This window comes from Magnolia sinica, chromosome 1, assembly GCF_029962835.1.
Source record: "Magnolia sinica isolate HGM2019 chromosome 1, MsV1, whole genome shotgun sequence".
Taxonomy (NCBI): domain Eukaryota; kingdom Viridiplantae; phylum Streptophyta; class Magnoliopsida; order Magnoliales; family Magnoliaceae; genus Magnolia; species Magnolia sinica.
This window is the reverse complement of record NC_080573.1, coordinates 47,914,206-47,936,854: the sequence shown is the minus strand read 5'-3', so window position 1 is coordinate 47,936,854 and position 22,649 is coordinate 47,914,206. Positions and strand designations below refer to the sequence as shown.

The 22,649-nt window shown below is 38.8% G+C and overlaps 1 protein-coding gene across 5 annotated transcripts in view; it reads right to left on the bottom strand.

Annotated features, from left to right (window-relative positions):
* Positions 1-22,649, bottom strand: part of LOC131248300 (uncharacterized) — a 53,702-nt gene that overhangs the window by 3,483 nt on the left and 27,570 nt on the right. For 3 of the 5 annotated variants that reach the window (XM_058248549.1, XM_058248532.1, XM_058248566.1), the window contains 8 exons: positions 22,522-22,605; positions 22,202-22,443; positions 21,844-22,081; positions 21,178-21,257; positions 21,021-21,105; positions 20,378-20,509; positions 20,165-20,278; positions 1,765-1,812 (listed from right to left, as the gene is read on the bottom strand). In XM_058248549.1, coding sequence (XP_058104532.1) covers positions 1,765-1,812; positions 20,165-20,278; positions 20,378-20,509; positions 21,021-21,105; positions 21,178-21,257; positions 21,844-22,081; positions 22,202-22,443; positions 22,522-22,605 — 1,023 coding nt within the window. Of the gene's footprint in view, positions 1-1,764; positions 1,813-2,612; positions 5,114-19,173; positions 19,225-20,164; positions 20,279-20,377; positions 20,510-21,020; positions 21,106-21,177; positions 21,258-21,843; positions 22,082-22,201; positions 22,444-22,521; positions 22,606-22,649 lie in introns of those variants that run through there. The other 2 variants (XM_058248541.1, XM_058248557.1) reach the window with 2 other exon arrangements.

Here is a 22,649-nt window from a genome sequence, read left to right as displayed (position 1 = left end):
GAGTCCCAGTTTTGATGTATCGTCCACCAAAAAGTGACGCTTATTTGATAATCTGATTACCAGATTGGTAGACATCTATTGGACGGTCAAAAATGAAAAATATATGATGGCCCTACTTCAAAAACAAGTGATCATGAATCAGAGGTTAGGATCGTTCAACCAATCTGATTTTGGGACTGACTTAGAGCAGAGTTTTCCACAATTTAGTCAATTCAGTTTGAGCTAATGTATAACACAGAGAATTTCTTAGTGCTTTTGTATCAAGCGTCAATACTCTGCTAATGTATCAAGTAACTCCCCTTCCATATACTATCATGGCATAGGGCATAGCACATGTACAACCCCAATATGAATCCTCCAATTAAACAAATATTGTGTATGGTGAAATGCTCCAGCATACCAAGTGTACTAGGCAATCCATGCCATCAATCTTGCCCACCCATTTGGTCCAACCCACTCTTTTATCTACCTCCTCGGATTGGGCCCAACCTGGATTTCTCATGTTTCTAAAAAATCACATATGTTAGATGATGCTAACATTCAATTCTATGGCTCCAAAATGGATGGTTATGCAAAAACTCTTCAATAAACATATGGTTAGAATGATCATGATGGCATGAATTTTGAGTTTTGCAAGGTAGATGTAGAAGATCGGGTGGGACTGAATGAACGGCTCAGATCAATCTTTTGGACTAGCCATTTTTCTAAATGCAACAATGACAAACGAAGCTTCCCATGCACTTAATGCAATGGAGCATTTCCCGTATGTGAAAATCCAAAAATACAGACGATCATCAATAATGGCAGACCTTGTCAATCAGTAATTATCTACAGTTACCTCATTACCATCCAATTAAATCCTGATAAATCCACTGGAACATTCAGAGACTTACCTATCACAAGAATACATCTAGACAAATCTCAACTTATTGTTAGGATTTCCAATGTTCTGGATGAGCCCCATTATAACAAACCCAGATCAATCTATAAAAGGTTGGAGTTTACTTGAGAAAGTGACTGTTCTCAGCTTATGAGGTCGTGAAAATATTGAAAGATAAATCAATTGGAAATGTTAACAAGTCAAAGAGGTGTCTCTTCACAGAGAGCATAAAGGGAACCCAATAGAAGGAATTATATGATTGTTGACCCATTAGGTATGGTATCTTGGGCAGCCCATAGTTGGGTGATCCAAACCGTCAATCTGACATGCCCCAAGTAGATGGATCCTGCTCCAAAACATCCACAGTGAAAGAATCCAACCCTTCAATTAGTGGCCTCTGAACAGTGTAGGAAAGGAAATACAGCAACCACCCACATTCAACTGGAAAATGCCAAAGTTAGGATGGCTAGGAACTTCTAGCCTAAGAGATTTTGGAGACGGTTCACCTACCCTGGCTCCCAGCATATCAACATTCTAGATCACCAACCCATGGGCCTGTACACACTGAAAACCCAAGGACGGTATGCATATCCTTGGATCATGTAATTACTCATACGTCACGCATGAAAGTCTACTACCACCATCACAGAATCTCAAAAGCACAGTATGCACATCAAACAATGGTGCATCCCAAGGATCAGATTGACCAGACGTTTCACATAAAGTCATTCTTTAGTGTGCGGCACATAAATTAAGAGCTAATGCCCAAAAGAAACTGAGTAAAAAGGAAAATGGCAAGTACAAATCTGCACAATATGTACATCAGATAAATGCAAGACATCACGAAGCAAAAGTAGAAGTTGAAGACAGAATGCAAAATTCACCTTCCTCCATGGGCCTGATTTTGACGAAGTTTGCAGCTGAGTCCCTGACTGCATTCACAACAGAAAGCAATTTATAACATTGAAAATGCTAAAGATGATAATACAAACAGACTCCACCAAGATACAGGACTAACATGTCCAGACATCTAATGTGCCTTGTTGGGAAGATAACATTGGACTGAAAATGGAAAGAGTGGAAGACTAAAACAGGGAAACACATGCCCTTCCCTATCCTGACAAAGTGTAACAATGTCCAATGCATATAGATACAAGGAGAGACAGGCTCCTCAAGGTTAGATGCCCCACAGAACATAATTTGATTTCAGAGCATAAAGGTTAAAAATATATGAGGTTTGGGCGAATGGTCTTCACCATAGGTTTTCTCCCTATAGGTGAGGGTTCGATTCCCCTCCTTGGCTTTACCCGATACACATGGTTGTGGGTGATTGCATGTATCCGCAGGGATTAGTATCACTTCAAAAAGAGAGGTGGGGACACCCCGTGTCTTCCAAAAAAAAAAAAAACGGGGGTGTTCACTGTCCCATTGCTAGGACACTTTGGAAGTGCTTCTTTTCCACTATGCACATGGCCTGGGTAATGCCGGGGACGGTGGAAGGTCTGTTATGGGGCTGACAAGGCGCTGGAAGGTCGAAAGGTGGGAAGAAAGCTTGTTGGCTGCTCATTATGGCAGTTTTTTTTTACTATTTGGAAAGAGCGGAACAATCGTTGCTTTCAGGACAAATACTCTTCAGTTGATGAGCTGATTTGGAAGATCATTAACCTTTTGTTGGGATGGGTTCCTCATGTGTAGGCAGCTTTTGTTGCTCTCTTTCTTCTTTTTCTCTAAGTCTTTGTGTTGTATTCTTTCCTGCTTTGCAGTCTTTTCGAATATATTGTTGTTTCCCCAAAGAAAAGGGGGGGGTGGGGAGAGATGGGGGCTAAACCAATTTCATGGATGAGAAAGCATAAAAACGCTTCAGCTTGCATTTTCATTTGTCATTTTGTCTGGTGCAATTCATTCTATGAACTCGCTATAGCAGCTGATAAAATGTTAATGGTTGATATAATTCAAGGATTTCACCAAGAAGAACAAACACAAAACATAAGTTCATAATATAACGGATATAGACTAGAAATAGTGCACTAAAATGTTTGTGGGACAAATATCAATAATCACTGGACATAATATTCAGGTCTTTACCCCATTGATCCACATGAAGTTCAGGCTCAATTCATTACTAATCAGTCCACATAAAACAAATGCTACCATCCACAATTTACAGTGTTGAATCAAACCATTCCACAGCCAAAGTAGCAACATCTTCATGTAAACTTGTTTTCCTACCATGAAAGATTCCAGAAATATGAAAATGTGACAAATGGATAAGTATATCATTGCTCGATCCTTCTACATGCCACTGATATTGAAGCAGCCGATAGGTAGTGATGCAAGAAACATGTGGAAAACTCAATTTACAACAAATATGGTGTGGTATGGATGCCGAAACCAGCGTTGTCATAATCCTACGATTTACGATTCACACTTTACAATTTGAGTTGAATCTTAAGAAAAACAATTTGAATTCCATTTTATATGAATCCTATGATTTTATGATTGGATTCCTATGATTTATGATTCAAATTATACTTGTTTTCTTCTATTTTAAGCTTCACTCGGCTTTCATTTTATGTTTTTAAATTGGTGAGGGCTTTAAGGTTTTTTTTTTTTTTTTTTTTTGACAAATAACAAAACGATTTCATTAAAGAAGGAAAAAGAGAGGAAAGAGGCTTGCTGGGATAGTGGCTGCTTTACCCTCACAAAGGAAACCGATTACAGTTCTCTAAATTAACCACAAAGCAGGCCCATTCTATAATATAATGGAAGACTCTTTTGACTATGGAATCCACTGGCTTAGAAATGTCTTTAAAACATCTCCCGTTTCTTTCTTCCCACACCGCCCACCACACTGCCAAAAGGGCCATTCTCCAGGCCGTGGATCTATTTTTGTCAAGGAAATGCCATGCCAGGCTGAAATCAGACGATCCGTAGAATTTGGGAAGGCCCAATAAACGTGAAAAGAGGATAAGATTGCTGACCAGACCTGGTGGAAGAATGGGCAATGAATAAACAGATGATCTACCATTTCTTCGTGGGCCATGCAACATAGGCAAATGTTGGTAATTATCATTCCTCTTTTTCTCAGATTGTCAACTGTTAGAACTTTCCTTTTGCCCATCAGCCATCCGAACACCACAATCTTTGGGGGAACTTTATATTTCCAATTTTTATCTGTCATGATCTCTTCTTTAGCAACATTTTTCCTACTGAGACAATGATATAAAGATTTCACCGAGAAGATGCCCTTTTTGTCTGGATTCCAAACGAGCGAATCTGCACAGGACTGATTTGGTTTGATGTTGCTAATACGATCGAGTAATGAAGCCAGTTCTTCGGTTTCCCAGTCGTAGAGATTCCTACGACAGGGAGGATTCCACACGGTGACATTCCCAAGAGTGGAGTAGCAGTCAGCAACTGAAACAGATTTATTTGGAGCTAGGCGTTATATATTTGGAAATTCGTCTTTTAAGGTTGAGGATCCCACCTAGATATCTTCCCAAAAGCAGACCTTGTCACCTATGCCTATAGAGTGGTGAACGCGCCTACGAACATCTGTCTGAGTAGAAAGCACATCTCTCCACAAAGCGAATGCTCTATATCGAGAGGACTCCTTAGTCCACCAACCGCCAGCCGATCGACCATACTTACATTTGATCAGAGTATTCCATAATGATAGATCGTCTGACCCGAGTCTCCAAAGCCACTTCCCAAGCAAGGCCCTGTTCATCAATTTGAGATCTCTGATACCTGTACCCCCCTCTTGAATGTGCTAGCATACCTCCTTCCACTCAACCAGGTGGAATTTCTTCTTTAATTCCTTCCCATGCCAAAGAAAATCTCTTCTTAATCTTTCCAAAGTCGCCAAGATCGAAGTCGGGCATTTGAATAGAGACATGAAGTATACGGGGAGATTTGAGAGCGCTGCTTTGATAAGGGTTAATTGACCCCCCAATGATAGATATCTGCATTTCCATCTGGCTAAGTAAGCTTCAAAACGATCTATGACTTTATCCCAGAGAACCTTTGGTGGCTTGCCCACACATAAAGGCAGACCCACAAACATGGTTGGAAGACTTCTCAAAGAACAGTCGAAAAAGGCAACAAAATCACCAACTTCTTCCTCGTCCATGTTAACGCCAAACATCTTCGACTTCTTCAAGTTCACTTTTAGGCCCAAAACCGCTTCAAAACAACGAACTGTACTACGAAGGTTGCTAACTTTTTCCAGGTCTGCATCATAGAAAAGGAGGGTGTCATTTGCGAACTGGATATGAGAAATAGGGGATTCCATGCCTTTGATCTTAAAGCCACTGATGATGCCATCCATCTGCCCTTTACTAAGCATTCTGGAAAGAGTGTCTCCCACAACGAGATATAAGAATCGTTTAGAAAAAAGCTTTCCAAAAAAAAAAAAAAAAAAAATCGTTTAGAAAAGGTAAATTATTTTATTTTGTTCTTTACAAGAGATTAAATTATACATATTCTCTTCAATGTAAAATCGTAGAGCTTTTTTTATAAAATGATTTCTTGCTTCTTAACTGGTCAAAACACTAAATTGAGGTACGACTTATCTGGAATGTTTTTATGGATGGTTACGATAATGTTAACTTATATATAGTGAAATGATGGTTAGAAATCAAAATATCTTTTTCCATCGGTCTACAAAATCAAATGCCGCTTTTGCAATGAGATTCCACATTCAAGAAAGGTAATAAGAACATAAATTATTAAAGGATTCTTATATGTTTTTTAAGGAAAATTTCTCAAAAGACGAAAAACAAAAAAAAAAAAAAAAAAAAAAAAAAAAAGAGGATAGATAAGAATCATTTAATTTTTAAGTAATACCATGTTATGATAGTGTTGAAGTTTTTAATTTTTCCTGATTTATTTATATTTTTCATATTTTCAAGAAAATCATTAAAAAAAATCTTACAATTTGCAATTCGATATGATTTAACCCCTATTATGATTTGTGATACGATAACATTTTTGACAAAATTGGTCGAAACTGAAAATTCCACCAAATCTCCCTTTATTTGCAAATCTTGAGCCTCTACTTGATATCTTGTTGAATATGAGTAGAAAATAACAAGTGGATGTGAAAACCCCACATGAAGAGTGAAAAGAATATCATATACACCTCTTAACTAGGAGTCGATTCAAATGATAAACAAGGGAGTTGCACCATCAAGTGGAGACCTAGTAATAGTCTCTAAAATACTGTTTTATGGAGTTTCACCACATGTGAAGAATCCCTCATCAAACATCCAATCACTTAACATAGTATAGAGAAAACTAATGTATATTCATCCATAATCCAGCCATATGACATCTACAAGCGTGTATCGATATAAAAGAATCAAAACTCGACGTGTAATGCTATTTCCTTTACGAGTAATCTTTCTATTCATATTTAATACTTGACCCAAATAAATTTCAAAGAAAATAGCAAAAGAGAAGATGCTATGTTTTCTTGTTATGTTTCCTTATTTTGCAGTAACTAGAAAGGACGGGTGTGACACAAAAGGTATTTAACATAACCAAGACCCAAGCAAAAAATGACTTTGTTGTGGCAATAGGATGGACTAACCTGTTAGGTTTCAAGTCCCTGCCACATAAGCATTGAGCTTGGGCCTAATATAGGCCCACAGGTTGGGTGTGGGCCTGATATTAAAACCCAATTAAAAAGTGGGCTGGGGCAGACCTAAGTTTTGCATAATTTTCTATGAAGCAACACCCAAGCTCAAGAAGAGACCTATTAATGATGCTAATGAGTGAGCTTAGACCTGATATCAAAGGCTTGTTTGGACCGAGACTGCCATTTGGAGCGATTAAACAATCTGGTCAGGCTGGGCTGGCCCTGACCCAGCATCACGACCCAAACCTCTTAATGCCACCTCTACTTGACACCTAAGCTTACTATGGGTCCCATGTAACCAATAAGAAACTTAGAGAGCTTCTGTATTCCTTGGTTAAGCTTTCATTCGCTCACTAATGGGAAAAAGAAAGCACATCACATAGCCACTTGCTTTATGCACATCAAAACCCTAGCCATACACCAATTTCTTCTTAAAATCTCACCAAAATATCGCCAATCAATTACACCTTCTATAAAAGAGTTCAAATTTTATTAGATATGTCGATCTACCAGTCAACCTGTCCTCAGATGCGCAAAGTGATCCTCCACAAAGTCACACATGAACTTCGAACTGTTCATCCTGATCGTTGTGGAACGATTGGTGTTTACTTATCTGCTTTGAAAGACACTAGTATCTTCCAGTGGACCCATCCTTTGCTCTGCCAATTGATCCTCTGCAGATTCACCCATTGAACAATGAGTAGATTCATATGTCTATCCATCTGCAGACTCATCCATCGATCAATTATGTTAAATCAGTGTCAAATGGTTATAAATCCATTGGTTCTTCATGTTTTGCATGAAAATTCATGGAGTTTGAGCTTTCATTTAGATATCCATTGATTCATCATGTTTTCCATGTTTTTTTCGAAATTTTCCTTCAACTAGCAATCAACTACGTGACTAATTTCAAAGTGCTTAGGAGTTTTTGATGAAATGATCATCACGCACACTCTAATTCGAAATTTGAGTGTAGGTGGTCTGATTTGGGGAAATTTGGGGAAATTTCAAAATTTCCCCAATTTCTCCCAAATTGCTTGCAATGTTGCACTCCAAACATGAAATTAAGCATGTATGAGGGTTGATCTACTCATTTGTTAAGCCTTTGACAATTTTTGGAGAAAAAAATCATTTTTTAATTAAATTTTATTGATTTTTTTTTTTTTTTAAATTTCCCTTCAACCAACTGTCAATTGAGGCTAATTTCGAAGTATTTAAGAGTGTTTGATGAAATGATTATCACATTTACTCTAAATGTTATGCATTCAATTTGAATATAGTTGCATTAGTTTAGTTAGACAACGCATAGCTTAAGACCCTATACAAGAGAAACCTATCATGAGCACTTCTTTTTTGAGAGGTTATGATTTAAAAGTGTGTATTAAGGTCTTTTTTAACAATCCCTGAAGTTTCATTGAAAAATTCAACCATTTTCCCAATGTTACCCCATGTTTCCCAAAAAGTGCAATAAATTACCCGATACAAACGATATCCCGTGCGATAACCAATACATATTTGTATCCCAAGGATGTGATATGTAATGTGATACCGATATTTCGAACACCAGTCATGACATCTCTCATCTATTTTTGTCATCCTTCAAACAAAGCATCGGCACCTAAATGTCCTTCCGCAAGCAAACATATCCACATTACAACCAACATGGAGGAACAGTGGGCGGGGTCACAATGTCGATTGTGGTGGGTTGATGTGAAAACAAGTGAGATAGTGTGGACATAACGTGGCTGACATGATCTGATGGAAGCTAATGTGGATAGGAAGGGGACTGGTGAGAAGAGGAGGAAGCAGCCTAACAGGTCTGGGTACTGATGGTAACAATTGGTTGGTGGAAACAAGTGTAGGAATATGTTGTTGCAGAGATTAGGTTCGTAAGGGGTGGGCTGGTACACGGACTAAAAGACTAGTTGGAGGGAGAGAGCAGATTTGTGACTTGCGATATGAGCAGAAGTAGAACACTAATCAGCAGAACTATAAATAGACAAGCAGCAAATCAATGCCAACCAGTAAGTTCTAGCAATCAGCAATGGCTGCTGAATGAGTGAGGCAGATAGAGATTCAAACTAGATATTTGCTAAAATCAAGTTTAGAACAACAGAATTGATGGTAAACAAGTACCTATAGGAAAAAAAAAACTTGTTCTAATACCAAATTAACCAAGAAGAGGTGTGGAAAACTGAATTGCCCGCAACAGTAGTGCTGCAGCATGGGCACCAAAAAACAGAAAATTCCAACAAAAATATTTTCCCACGGGAATTTAAATTGAGCCTATAAACTGATTTTTGTTGAATATGAATAAATAATGTAAGTAATGCCTGATTTCGAAAATCACCGATCCCTGGGTAAAGACTCACGGTCACGATGTTACAAAGGATGGGACAAAAAGGGTTTCTCGACTCCAATCCCGAGGCAGGGCACCCTGATAAGGAGAAGGACAAAGAAAATGAAGGGATTCTCGAGTCTCGTTTTGAGGGAGAACACCCCAAAGTAGAGACTCCAGTCACTGCTCGCTGAAACGAGATCCCCGATATCACCATGGAAAATCTTTCCGACAAACTAGTAGGGTTCAACAGCAGAACGATGTAGCCTTCAAGGAGAGTAAGATCTTCATTCTCTCTAACAGAGCTCTTCGTCGGAGCGGAGGTATGAAGTAAAGGGCAAAGAGAAAAGGGAAAAGGGAAAATCAGAGGCCACGATAACTTCTCTGTCGAAAAGAGAAAGATGCGTTCGTAGGGGAATGGGCCAAGCTGGAGAGGAGGAGAAAGAAGCAAAGAAATCATCTGCAAAGCCACCTTCGAAATCCTCTGGGAACCTTCCCCACAACTACGTCGACAAATTCTCAAAAGAATTGATGGACCTCCATTTCTCAAGAGTTTTTGTTTACTTCGGCACAGTCAAGGAGGTAGTCATCCCTCGCGTTAGGGGCTTGACGACAAGGTGTGCCAAACGGTTACGTATCGGCCGTAACGGTAACGGTGAAGGCCGATACGCGTTTCGGGGTCGTATCGGCCGTTATGGTTTTTTGTGCCCGTATCGGCCGATACGGGCCCGTTACGGGCGTAACGGCCGTTACTGACCCATAACGGCTAGCCCGTAACGGTCAAAAAACGAAAAGTTTTTTTTTTTGCATTTTAAGCTCTGTTTTTGCTGTTTTTTTGAAACTTCTTGCTTCCAAACAGTTTCTCACTCCTTCTACTACTAATTTCGACCAACCTTAGCTGGATATTTGAGGAAAAAACACATTATATTGCGGATTTTGTTGAATCAAAGCTCGGTGGGCCATTTTTCAGAAATTTGTCAAAAATACGTATTTATACTTTTTTTAATATGTTTTGCTGTTTTAATCATGTCATATGATGTGTTAATCATAGTAGAACATGTTAATATGCATTTTACAGATTTGGGGCGCCATTTAATATTTTTTTAATATTTTTTTCTATTTACGCATGAATTTTGACCCTTTTTTTTAAAATTCGAAAAATCAATTTTTAATGGTTGTTTTGTTGTTTTAATCATGCCATATGATGTGTTAATCATATTAAAACATATTAATGTGTATTTTACAGATTTCGGGTGCCATTTTATATTTTTTAAATATTTTTTTCTATTTATGCATGAATTTTGCCCCTTTTTTTAAAAATTCAAAAAATCAATTTTTAATGATTGTTTTGTTGTTTTAATCATTCCATATGATGTGTTAATCATAGTAGAACATGTTAATGTGCATTTTACAGATTTGGGGTGCCATTTTATATTTTTTAAATAGTTTTTTCTATTTACGCATGAATTTTGGCCATTTTTTTTAAAATTCGAAAAATCAATTTTTAATGGTTGTATTGCTGTTTTAATCATGTCATATGATGTGTTAATTATAGTAGAATATGTTAATGTGCATTTTACAGATTTTGGGTGCCATTTTATATATTTTTATCTATTTACACATGAATTTTGGCCATTTTTTTTAATTCAAAAAATCAATTTTTAATGGTTGTTTTATTGTTTTAATCATGTCATATGATGTGTTAATCATAATAGAATATGTTAATGTGCATTTTACAGATTTGGGGTGCCATTTTATAATTTTTTAATATTATTTTCTATTTACGCATTAATTATGGCCCTTTTTTTTAAAATTCGAAAAATAATTTTTTAACGATTGTTTTACTGTTTTAATCATGCCATGTAATGTGTTAATCATAGTAGAACATGTTAATGTGTATTTTACAGATTTGGGGTGTCATTTTATAATTTTTTTCTATTTTCGAATTAGTGACTTTATGTTTTTATTTGCTTATATTGGACAGGTTTTGCCTTGGAGCTTCTTAGGGTTTAGTTAGAATATAAAATCATCTTTATTAACATAGGTCATACACTCATACTCATATCTAATTATTTAGTATCTACCTAAACCTAAAGAAATGTCTGGGTCTGGCCAACAACAAGTGATAATATTGGATGGCAACATTGTGAGACGGTTGGTAGTACTAGGCACCAAATGAAGTGCAAGTATTGTGATAGACTAGTGACTGGTGGAATTACCCGTCTCAAACAACATTTGGCACATCGAGAGGGTCAAGTTGCGCCATGTAGTAGAGAACCAAAAGTGATAATGCTTTTAATGCAAGGTAGTTTGGATGAGTCAAAGGGTAAACGTGCTGCTGTACAAAAGAAGAAATATGATATTTTGGATGCAGCTCGACAGGAAGTGTTTGGTCCTGAATATATGGGCATTCGTGATGAAGATATTATTGATTCTAACGAAGATTCAGATCGAGAATTTACTATAGCTAGAAGAGAGAGCTTGCGTCTAGCTCGTGAAGAAAAAGAACGTCGCCGCATGTTTAGCACGCATGGGTCAGTGCGTAATACAGGGGGGGCAGTGGGAGTGGGAGTGGGAGTGCAACTGGAAGTGCAACTACTTCTGCAGGTGGGGGTGGGGGGGTAGGTTTGGTGGGTTATGACGTATGTTTGGGAGCCGACAACAGATATCTTCACGTGATGCCCCTATACGTTTGGATGAAGAAGTAAATAAGCCTAGGAGACCCTCTATTGATCCAATCCTATTTAGGAAAGAATTAACTAAACAAAAGAAGATAAAACAAATGTAGAGTAGAACTTCCGTTGAGAAATTACGTAGAGCAGCGGCAAAGTTATTTATACATACCAACATACCTCCTAACGCAGCCAATTCTCCATATTGGCAGGTGGTAATTGATGCAGCAGCAGAAGCAAGTGAAAGAATAAAAGCTCCCACGGCTAAGGAGATTAGGGGGAAATGGACAGATGCAGAGTATACGGATGTGAAAGCATACGTGGCTACCTTTAAACCTATATGGCAAACCAGAGGATGCACAATCATGTGTGATGGTTGGACTGGCCCAACCAGACACAGCATGATCAACTTCATGGTATACTGCCACTTAGGAACTATATACCAAAAGTCAATTAATGCCTTAGAGGCAACAAAAAATTCTACTTATATTAATGGACAAATGGATAAAGTTGTGGACGAGATTGGAGAGGAGAATATAGTGCAGATTGTGACAGATAATGAAGCAACATATAAGCTTGCAGGACATATGTTGATGGATAAGAGAAAACATCTTTTTTGGTCACCATGTGCTGCCCATTGTATTGATTTTATATTGGAAGATATTGGGAAGAAGAAGAATGTTAAGAAAATGGTCGAAAGGGCAAGGGAAGTGACGACGTTTATTTACAACCATAATCAAATAGTTGCAATAATGAGAAAGTTCACGAAAGGACGAGAGTTGTTGAGGCCTGCGGCAACTAGATTCGCAACAAACTTTATAGCATTAGAGAGTTTATTCCAGCATAGGGAAGAGCTGAGTGAGATGTTCGCTTCCCGAGAATTACTCAACACAAAACATGGGAAGAAGACATTAGAGACACCGGTCGAAGTTGCGAACACCATACGAGACAACAAATATTGGAAGAATGTCAAGGCGATCCTAAAGGTGATAGAGCCACTAATGAGGGTACTCCGTCTTGTTGAATCCGATGAAGCACCTACCATGGGCTTCCTATATGATGTCATGGATAAGGCAAAGTTTGCAATTCAACGTGATTGTAGAAGTTGGGAGACTTACTGGAAAATGATCGACAAGAGATGGACAAAAGAACTCCATCACGATCTTCATGCAGCAGGTTACAACCTAAATCCTAGGTATAGATATGCCCAATCATTTGTTGCGGATCATGAAGTTCGTGTTGGGCTAAAAAATGTGATAAAGAGATTAGAGTCTGACTTAGATCTGCAAATAAAGGCATTAAATGAATTAGATACATTTGGAAATCGCCTTGGTAGCTTTGGAGATGCTCTTGCACAGCATGCAGTATCTAGATTGCAACCGGCCGAATGGTGGATTAATTTCGGAGAGAGTACAAAGGCTCTCCAAAAAATTGCAGTAAAAGTTTTGAGCCAGACAACATCTTCCTCTAGCTACGAAAGGAATTGAAGTTGTTTTGCGCTCATTCATTCAAAGAATAAGAATAGATTGCAGACTAGAATATTAATAGACTTGTCTTCATGCACTACAATATAAAACGAAGAATGCGACGACATCATAGGAGCACTACAGCTGCTGATGACGGATACTACTGCCCAATAAACTTGGACAATATTTACGATGAGGATGACCCACTTCTACCTTGGTTGCAAACAAGGGAAAAGCAAATTGAAGAAGATAGTGAAGAATTGGAAATTGATGACCCAGAAATACGCAAAGCGCAACAAGAGTCGTGCAGATGTGTTGGACCCAGTAAGAGGGGCAGCGTTTATGCCACGTACGGATACGGCTCAAGATCAACAAAAGAGTACGAGCAGTGGTAGCGTGACCGTGTCGGATGATGACGATGACCCCCCTGCCACTAGTGCTGGCACTTCTGGTGTTGCTCAGCGCCCTATATAGCCGTCTACAGATCACAATGTCGATGAACATCGACGAGGTGGTACACAAGGTCGGACTTATAAGTGTACCGAGTCACGATACAGCCAACAGGAGGTGGGTACATCTAGTGGTGCACCGGGTCCGGGAGGTCCGGAACATCAGCAGGCTCATGGTCTTGGTTATTATGATGGATATTCTCATGGTCAATTGAATTATGATGGTTATACTGAGCCCGTTCCATCACATTCATGTTGGAGTAGCCCTCCCGATCAATATCCATATGATTATAAATATCCAGATCCAAATCCAAGTTACTCATCATAGCAGACGCACTCTCAATCTCAAGATTCTCAACAACCTGAGTATGGGCACCAGTATGGCTATTCGACGGGCACTGGTGGATATCCTTACTCCGGGTCAGAGTCGTTACCTAGTCAGGTTTAGTCATCCTCTAGTTTCGTTGATCTAGTATTTCCTTTTGGCACTGGATATTATGGATATGCAGCACCTACACCTATTGGACAGCCTCAGCCTGATGATGACAATGACAATGATGTGGAGGTCGAGCAACCATAAAAAAGCAAATTTTCATTTTGGTGGTGACTTGTGATTGTGAGTATATATTTGTGTTAAGGTAAGTATTTACAGCAAACAACTAACAACAGTATTATTGCAAGAAGCCATGCATACACTTAACACTGCCGAACTTGTATTTAAAATAGCTCCCCTGACAACCAATTAAGTAATCCTTAATCAAGTTGCAGGGGAGTATATCAGACACTACTATTTTTTTTTTTTTAATATTCTTGACTTGAGGATGACAGGTCATAGACAGGAATCACACTATCATAGTCACGTGCACAGGTATGTTCGAGAAATTCCTCAAAAATAATTGCAAACACCTAATGTAAGATATTTTCATTGTACATTCATTCTAATATATCTATCATTGATAGTAGATAGTTAGAAAATTAAATATATGAATTTTGTAGTCAAATTCAGGTCATCTGGTTCATAAATTCATCAGACAGTCCGATACAACTTCTCACAAAAGAGTGGACCGTTACACCACCATAAACATGTTCCAATTTATAAATGAATGCATATTTGGAATGCTTAGAATATTCTGGATTTAATCCATATTTTTTCATATTTTTTTGGCAAAAAAAAAAATTTTGCACCGTTACGTGCCGTTACGCCCCCATATCACCGTTATGCCCCCGTATCCATATCGGTTTTGGAGGACACCGTTACGCCAACCGATACCAATACGAGACACCTTGCTTGACGATTATCTAAGCCTTTGCCTTTGTCAGAATGAGCACCTGAAAGGAGCTATCTAGAGCAACTGAAGGAATTAATAGCCGCCTCTCTTCTTCTTATTCTTTTCTTCTCTTTTTTTTTTTGGCAGAAGGCTCAATTAGGCCCTATCTCAACCCATTAACGAAGGGACAAGGAACGCTAGCAGATCCCAACAATTGGTACCATCAGCAATTATGGGCCAAAGCCACGAACCCAAAATCAATGATAGATTTGGCACCTTGTGAGAAGGCAAGTCGTAAATCCTTCACGGAGGTTGTGGTGGCAAGTATCCCAGAGATGCAGCAGATGGGCTCTTGCAAGTATCCCACAAGGTCCGGTTAAGAAAGCTCTCCTCATGCTTATCGATAACGCATGGAGAGCTCTACAATGGAGCCTAGTAGCCTCACTCAAGCACGGGTCATCCATCATAGATCTGGAAAGATGGTTAGAATTGAGCCACAGTTTGGGAGCGGAAGACAAAATCCTAAGACCCCTCTCTCAATCGGAGATTTGGATCTCCTTGAGACGAACGAAGAATGTGGAGAGAATCACCATTGCCATCCATCTTTACAGGGAAGGCCCTCTTCCTTCCATCTCCAAGTGGGAGGATCGATTGCCATTCTACAACTCAGATGTTTGGGTGAGGTTCTAGAATTTCCCATTGGAGCTTTGGTTTGAGGAAGCATGGTTGGCAATAGGCTCATGCCTGGGGGAAGTAATAAACATCAATCCAGCAATGGCCTAATGAGTAGAGCTTAGGTTTGCCAGAATCTACATTGAGAGGAAGACCTCGGATCCTCTGCCTAAGTCAGTAGACAAAGTCCAAATCCTCGTTTGCATAGCTAGGGATAGAGAGAACTTTCAGGACTCTTTTGTCGAAGGATAGAAGGTTGGTTCACAACTATGGTGCCCAATTGATAGTCAAAGGAGCATTGCAGGGAGATGAAGAAGCTTCCTTTAGGTGCTCTCGCGGAGCACCTAAGCCACCTTTGGTGACATGTACAACGGAGATTACCCTGCTAGGAGATAATTGTCTTGGTGGGGCTCATAAGTCAACAATTGTCCAAGAGCATGTTCGAGGTCAACAGGAGTTGGGACCGCTGACCTCCTTCCAGAAGGACTCGTGCAATAAAATCATTGCTCCAGGTTGTTAGCCTGCCATCTCATTGCCATTGGGAGGCATGCGGGATGGGTGGCACTCTCAGAAGATGCATCAAAAGAGAGAGTCCACTCTCCTCGTCAGGAGACAACGTGTGGCCCCCTAGAGACAGTCTCCTGTAGAGAGCCTATGGCAGAGATTGCCTCATCACCTGCCTTAGGCTGTGTAGGGTCCCTGAGGTTGACAAGTGTGTCGGCGCACATTAGTGTGATGCAGGAGGTGAGACAGATGGCCTTCGCTCCTTGACCTCGTTGCGCCATCACTTTCTCGAAGGATCAACAGTTTGATGCTTCACCGCCCTTAATAATTGCGGAGGATATGTGGCAACCACTTGTCATATCATCTGTATATAGAGACAACCCTCCTCGCTAGGCTGTAACTCATCGCCTAGTCATCATCATCAAGACGCCTTCGTCAATCCACCCAACCCCAACCCTAGGCATCGAGAGGTTGAAGATTCATCAAGAAGCTCTCTCACAACAGACTCTTGACTTGAGGATGACAGTTGATCCCTATCATCAAGCTCCCCTTGAACCACTTAACTGTGACATGCATTTGGCCTATTTGAATACTACGGGCACTATCATCGACTGTCATCAACCAAGTTTTGTCAATCCTCACCCCATTTCCCATTTCCCACATGTGACAAGCATTGAGTGAGTGAGTGAGTGTGTGTGTGTGTGTGTGGAACTACATGCAAGGGATTCCACACCCCCCATAGCTCATCTATCCCTTTTGAAAATAGTCAAATATGGATATGGATGCGGATATATTAAAATAAGTTAGATAGTCGGGTAATCAAATGCTCAACTAATATCTAATGAAAAAAACTAAAACCTATGTTAAACGCCACAGAATTAGTACAAAAATATTTAGAAATAGAAAAAAAAATGTTAAATAAATACCTAATAAACTAGTAAAAAATAACAATTTTTATACCATAATTTACCGTAATATCAAGCTACAATCATAGAGCATTTAAATAAAAACTAACTTTGAAAAAAAGATAAAAGCCAATCATCAACAACCACCACCATATCAATCTCATCATCCATGTCTCTGTCAATGAAAAACATAGAATCTGATATTATTATATTTCAGTATTTGATATTTTAGTTGAAGACATTATTAATTAGGTAAATTACAAAAAAGGCCCTAGGTGATTAGGTACGAAGATACAAATATGGTAATATCCGTACCCGGCCCGTTTAGAAGTTGGATAATTGGGTAAAAATCCCATGTATGTATCTAATTTTCTTAGGTCAGATATGACATGTAATCAAGCAAATGGATATCTGATGCAGGAACGATGCATGAATCAAATAACATGTGAGATCAAGTAGCTGAATTAAGATATTTAACAAAAAAAAACACAAACATCGCTATAATCGTCACAAATATCATAAAAATCAAAAGAACATGCATAATCCGAGCCTAAGCTACCAACATCGTAACACAAGATCATTAAATAACAAGAAATTAGGATCTAATGGATGTAAAGACATCCAATTAGCATAGGGTGTAGTCTATTTCAAAATAGAAAACCTAATACAACCTAGGGTGAAAATTAGAGTTTGGGTAATTTAGGAAAGTAAGGAAATTAGGAATTTTAGGTTTAGGGTTAGGGTTTCGAGGATAGAAGAAAGGTTTTGATATAATGATGATGGAAAGCCAAAAGGGGGCAAGTTGGGATTCACACGTATGGTCGTACGGTCACACGTGTGGCATGGGATGGATGGGTTTAGGTCGGTTAGAGTTTGGATTGTGGATGAGTATGGGAAAGTTGGGTTTGCGAGAAGATGAATATCTAGGATGGGAGAATGAAGAACCTGAAAAAAAATACCTAAATGGGGAAGAAAAGAGAAGATGGTGTGGAGATAAATAGAGACATCGCACTTCCGTTGATGAAGATTAGTTTCGCACCAATCTTCTTTCCAAATCGCATGGAAGTATCTTCAAATCGTATGAAGATTGAAGAAGAAAGCAAGAATTTCTCTTTTTTAGATCAAAAAATCCAATGGGAGAGAAGTCACACACCCCTCCTCTTTTTATAGATCCAAGAAGTTTCAAAAATTACAATAATCCCCGTCTTCTGAATCTTAACAAAAATAGCCCTAGTATAAATAAAATCAACCAAAACACTCATAATGTGTCCAAATATAAAATAATCAAAAACTAAATCCTAAAAGATGATAAAGTCTAAAACTAATGTGGACAATCAACGATCAACGATCAATGGCCCGATCATGCAATCCATACGATCCAATGGCCCAATCGTCGTGTCTCTCCAATCCAACGATCTGAATCACACCCCATAAAGCAGCTCATGTGCATCTTCCCAGTGTGGAGTCTTCCAGATGCTCGCACATGCACATGGGTTCTTCAACACGATCACAGATACTCGCCTAACCAGAGGGAAATCGATGTGGCCCGCCTCCTCTAATACGTACAAGTGATGTGCTCATCAATATCCATTGTCACCCCTAAGCACGAGAAGGGTGGTGTGATTTACAATGCCTTCCCATGCGCAAGAAGTCAATTAGGCTTGCTAGCTTTCATCGTCAATTGACTCCAACGCTGAAGAAAATGCGCTACAAAGGCAAATCGTGGTGCATTTTACTGGCTTTAACTCATGAACAAGTACCTTTTCAAGCTGAGGGAATTCATGCAATCCGACTCCCAATCCCATATGTGGTCCCAACATGACCACACATGTGGGACCTTCATGACCATATGGAGTGGGCAATCTCTTGATATGTCGGGTAGTTATTGAATATTGGTCCTTTTTTGTCCTCTTCAGCAAAAGAATTGTCTAAAATAACTGTATGGGATAATTGTCATTTAACTTCTGCGCATGGCTATTTTGGAATTTCCTTGTTAGATTAGAGTTTCTTTTCAGCATGAACTGTGCTATTTCTCATATATTATGATGAATGATGAAAAAGAATAAAAGCCTTGTTCATCTTTTTCTTGCAAATGGAGATTTATTTTGGTGAGATATCATTAGATCCCTGGTGAGATGACATGAAGAGGTGGTGCTGAATCTGTCTTTTTTTATTGATAACAAAAATGTATTCAAGAGGCCCATAGGGAAAAATATACAAAAATCCATTAAGGCAATGGATTTGAATCACCAATACATAGAGAAGGATAAGAAATGTCATCATTAGTCAAGGAATCAAGAAGGCGCTTAGCTTCTCCCAAGATTTGATGAAAAGAAACCTCCAACTGATGAGAATACATACTTCGACCATTAAAAATATGCATTCCTTGAACATTAAAACTTAAAGAATGACTCCATGGAAGGGAGCATCTGTAAGTGGAAAAGAGTGTTGCATGAATCACCATCCAACATTAATGATCCTCCATGAGATTAAAAAAGATTTCCACCATTAAATAGCAGTGCAATTGTACCTTGTTATCCAGATCTGTGTCAAATGTGACTGATATCCAACCCAGCATCCTCCTAAGGGCCAGGGGCTGCAATGGTCTATTGCGGTGTTCGGAGTACTGGCATTGCACCCTTGGATACAGAAATATCGTGGCAAACATCGAGAAATATGGCATGCATAGTTTAGTGTATCATAGTCTAATGGAGACATTAAGGAGATTTTAGGAAAATGGTGGATTTTTCAGTGAAACCTTACACCCCGTTTGGCACCTTGGATTTGGTGGTAAATGGGTGTATTTCAAATCCAAATAGCTGCTTTTCGTGTTTGGTTTCCTTGGATTTGGAGGTAAATGGAATCGGAGGTATTTTAAATCTACCATCTTGGTGTGTTTTGAAATCTCAGCAAAATGCTGAGATTATTGAGTAATCCAAAGGAAATGCCTTTTTTGCCTCCTTTGTAAGGGTGGGAGAGTCACATATGTAACAAAGGTGTCTCTAGGCTACTAATCCACTAGATACATGGCACGTTGATGATAGCCCAAAACAATTCAATTATTGACTGCAACACAAAAATCACATCAATAGAATGACTTGAGCCATCCAAGCATTGGACATCTAAATGGACAGTTAAAAAATGCTAGTGAGTCGCTTGTTTGTGATCCTTGCATTTGTGGCCTACCCAAGGCTCGGAATTTCCTCTTTTTTGCCGAAGTATATATTTTAACAGACTTATTACAATCATTCTATCAAATATCACATATATATACTAATTTGGGATATGAAAGCTGATTTAGTTAATCAAATCTAAGTCCCGTGAATATAAGAAAAGGATGCCACCTAATAAACAGAAAGGATGCCATACCTCCTCAAACTTTTCAAAGTTCTGAGTATCCAACTCATCATTAACCTCTGGTATAAAAGCAGCTTCCATCTGATATAGTTTCTCCCACTGAGTGCCTTTAAACCATGGGTGTGCCTAAAGTCAGTTAAGAGTGTCAGAAACTCATTTTGAATATTTGAGGAGCCAAATAAATGAGTTATAATTTAAGCACCAGCAACAGTTAAAAAATGCAACCTTTATTTCATGAGCTCCTTTAGTACCAAGCCTCCGCTCTACATTGCACAACAGTTTGCTGATGAGATCTTTAGCTTCAGGTGCCAATTTTGCTTCTTCAGGAAATCTCAAGTGACTTCTCCAGTTCACAATCTGCACGATATAAACAAATTAAATAGTTGATAAAGAAATATCACATAGAGGTATAGTAGAATTAATTCCCTGTACCATTGCCAAAAGGCAAAGTGCTAATTTAACAGCTGAGATGTATGTTCCTTGAGTTGAGGTATGCACTGCACAGTGTGCTCAAGCCTTGAGATGGGACAAGTGGGCGCTCAAAATCTCCCAGATTGGATTCTCGTATCCATCCAACCTAAATAATTGATAAAGATATATCACACTGATTTGATAAGTTCCATCGTGGATTAAGCGAGCATTTCTTGACTCCTTTCTTCATACCAGCGTGAAATGAGGACATATGAGAACAAATTTTTGTGAAATTTTGGTTTTCTATTCAATGGCAGTTTTTTAATTGCAACCACAAAAGTGATTTTTGAGAGGGTTGTCGATCTAAAGAAAACATCTTGTAAACACCAGCTGACATTAAGACTTTGATCAGCGGTCCATACACCAGTGGAACTGCTGATTTGCTCTGCACACATACCTTTCTGCAGGTTGACATTGGTTCTTCAGAATAAAATGGAGGATAACCCACAAGCATCTCATACATTATTGCTCCGAGTGACCACCTATCAGAAAATCAAGATTAGGGAATTGAAACTATTGCAAGTTAAAATTAGTCAGAGATAAAACATACGAACCAATCACACTCCATCCCATATCCTTTCTTCAACAAAACTTCTGGAGCAATATAGTCAGGAGTGCCAACAGTAGAATAAGCCTGCAATTCAAAGAAGAGTTTCAATAATTGTAACCAAGATCCTCCAATACTTGAAAATTGGAAGAAAAAGTGCGTGGAAGAGTATCATAAATATATGAAGTCACAAACAAACAGCAAGCAGAAACATATACAATAACAAACAAACATATATGGCATTCATGAATGCATGAATGCCCATGCATACACCAAACTCACGCACAAAACAATGGGATCTGGCACCTGAACAGCCAAAATTATCTATGTTCAAACTTCATCAGATTTCATCAACTTGTAGAACGTAAGTTGGGTGTGGACCTGGCATGTTAACTCGGATCAACCAGTGGCCGACTCCCAAACAAGTTTCCATTTCTAAATAGTGAATTTTGGTGAACAACTTTGTGCATGTTTGGATAGTTTATTTCATTATTCTCTCTCTTAAAGATAAACTTGCACAAAAGTCAAATCCTACAATCTCTAGAAGCTACTAACTGTACTGCACATTCATGGCTTTACACAATTGAAAAAACTTTCATCTCATCAAGCCGCTACGACCAAGGGTTGGAAGTAGCAAACCACAAAGAGAGGACAGAACAGAGAGCAAACTTACCAACATTCGCCTGTTTTTCTGCCAATGTTGCAACTGTTCCTGCTGTGTGCGTTTGGGTGTACTGGGTGCATTTGACCGCCTATCACTCTCTAATGAAGGTTTCAAATCTCTTCCCACTCCAAAGTCATTTTCGCTAAGATTTGGAAAACTACTACAGTCCAATGGTTTGCACAGGCCAAAATCAGAAAGCTTCATATGGCCAAACCGATCGAGCAATAAATTGTCTGGCTTGATATCCCTGTAAGAAGAAACAAAATTTCCATGTTGACGAAGGTGCAGAAATCCCTTCAAATGTAACTTAGCATCCAAGAAGATTTAATGGAAAAGGAAAAAATTGGAAAAAAAAAAAAGCACGAACCTGTGGATGTAATTGTGCTTGTGAATTGATTCAATCGCTAATACTGTTTGTCCGACATAAAATCTTGCCTCATCTTCTGTCAAGGTATCCTTGCGCATAAGTAACGTCATCATGTCTCCACCAGGAAGATATTCCATGATGAGATACAAAAACTCCTCATCTTGAAAGGAACAGTAAAGTTTGACAATGCAGGCACTGTCAACCTCAGCAAGGAGATTTCTTTCAGCTTTAACATGCTCCACCTAAAGAAAGTAACAACATATCTGATCAGCAAAGAGAAAAATACATGAGCAAAAACAGAAGATAAGATAATGCAATACCTGGCCTCTGCGAAGCATCTCTGACTTCTTTAATTTTTTCATTGCATATACATGGCCCGTGCTCTTTTCTCTACAGAGTCTCACCTGCATAATTTTCAACAAATATGTCAAACTGAAAGTCCCTGAAC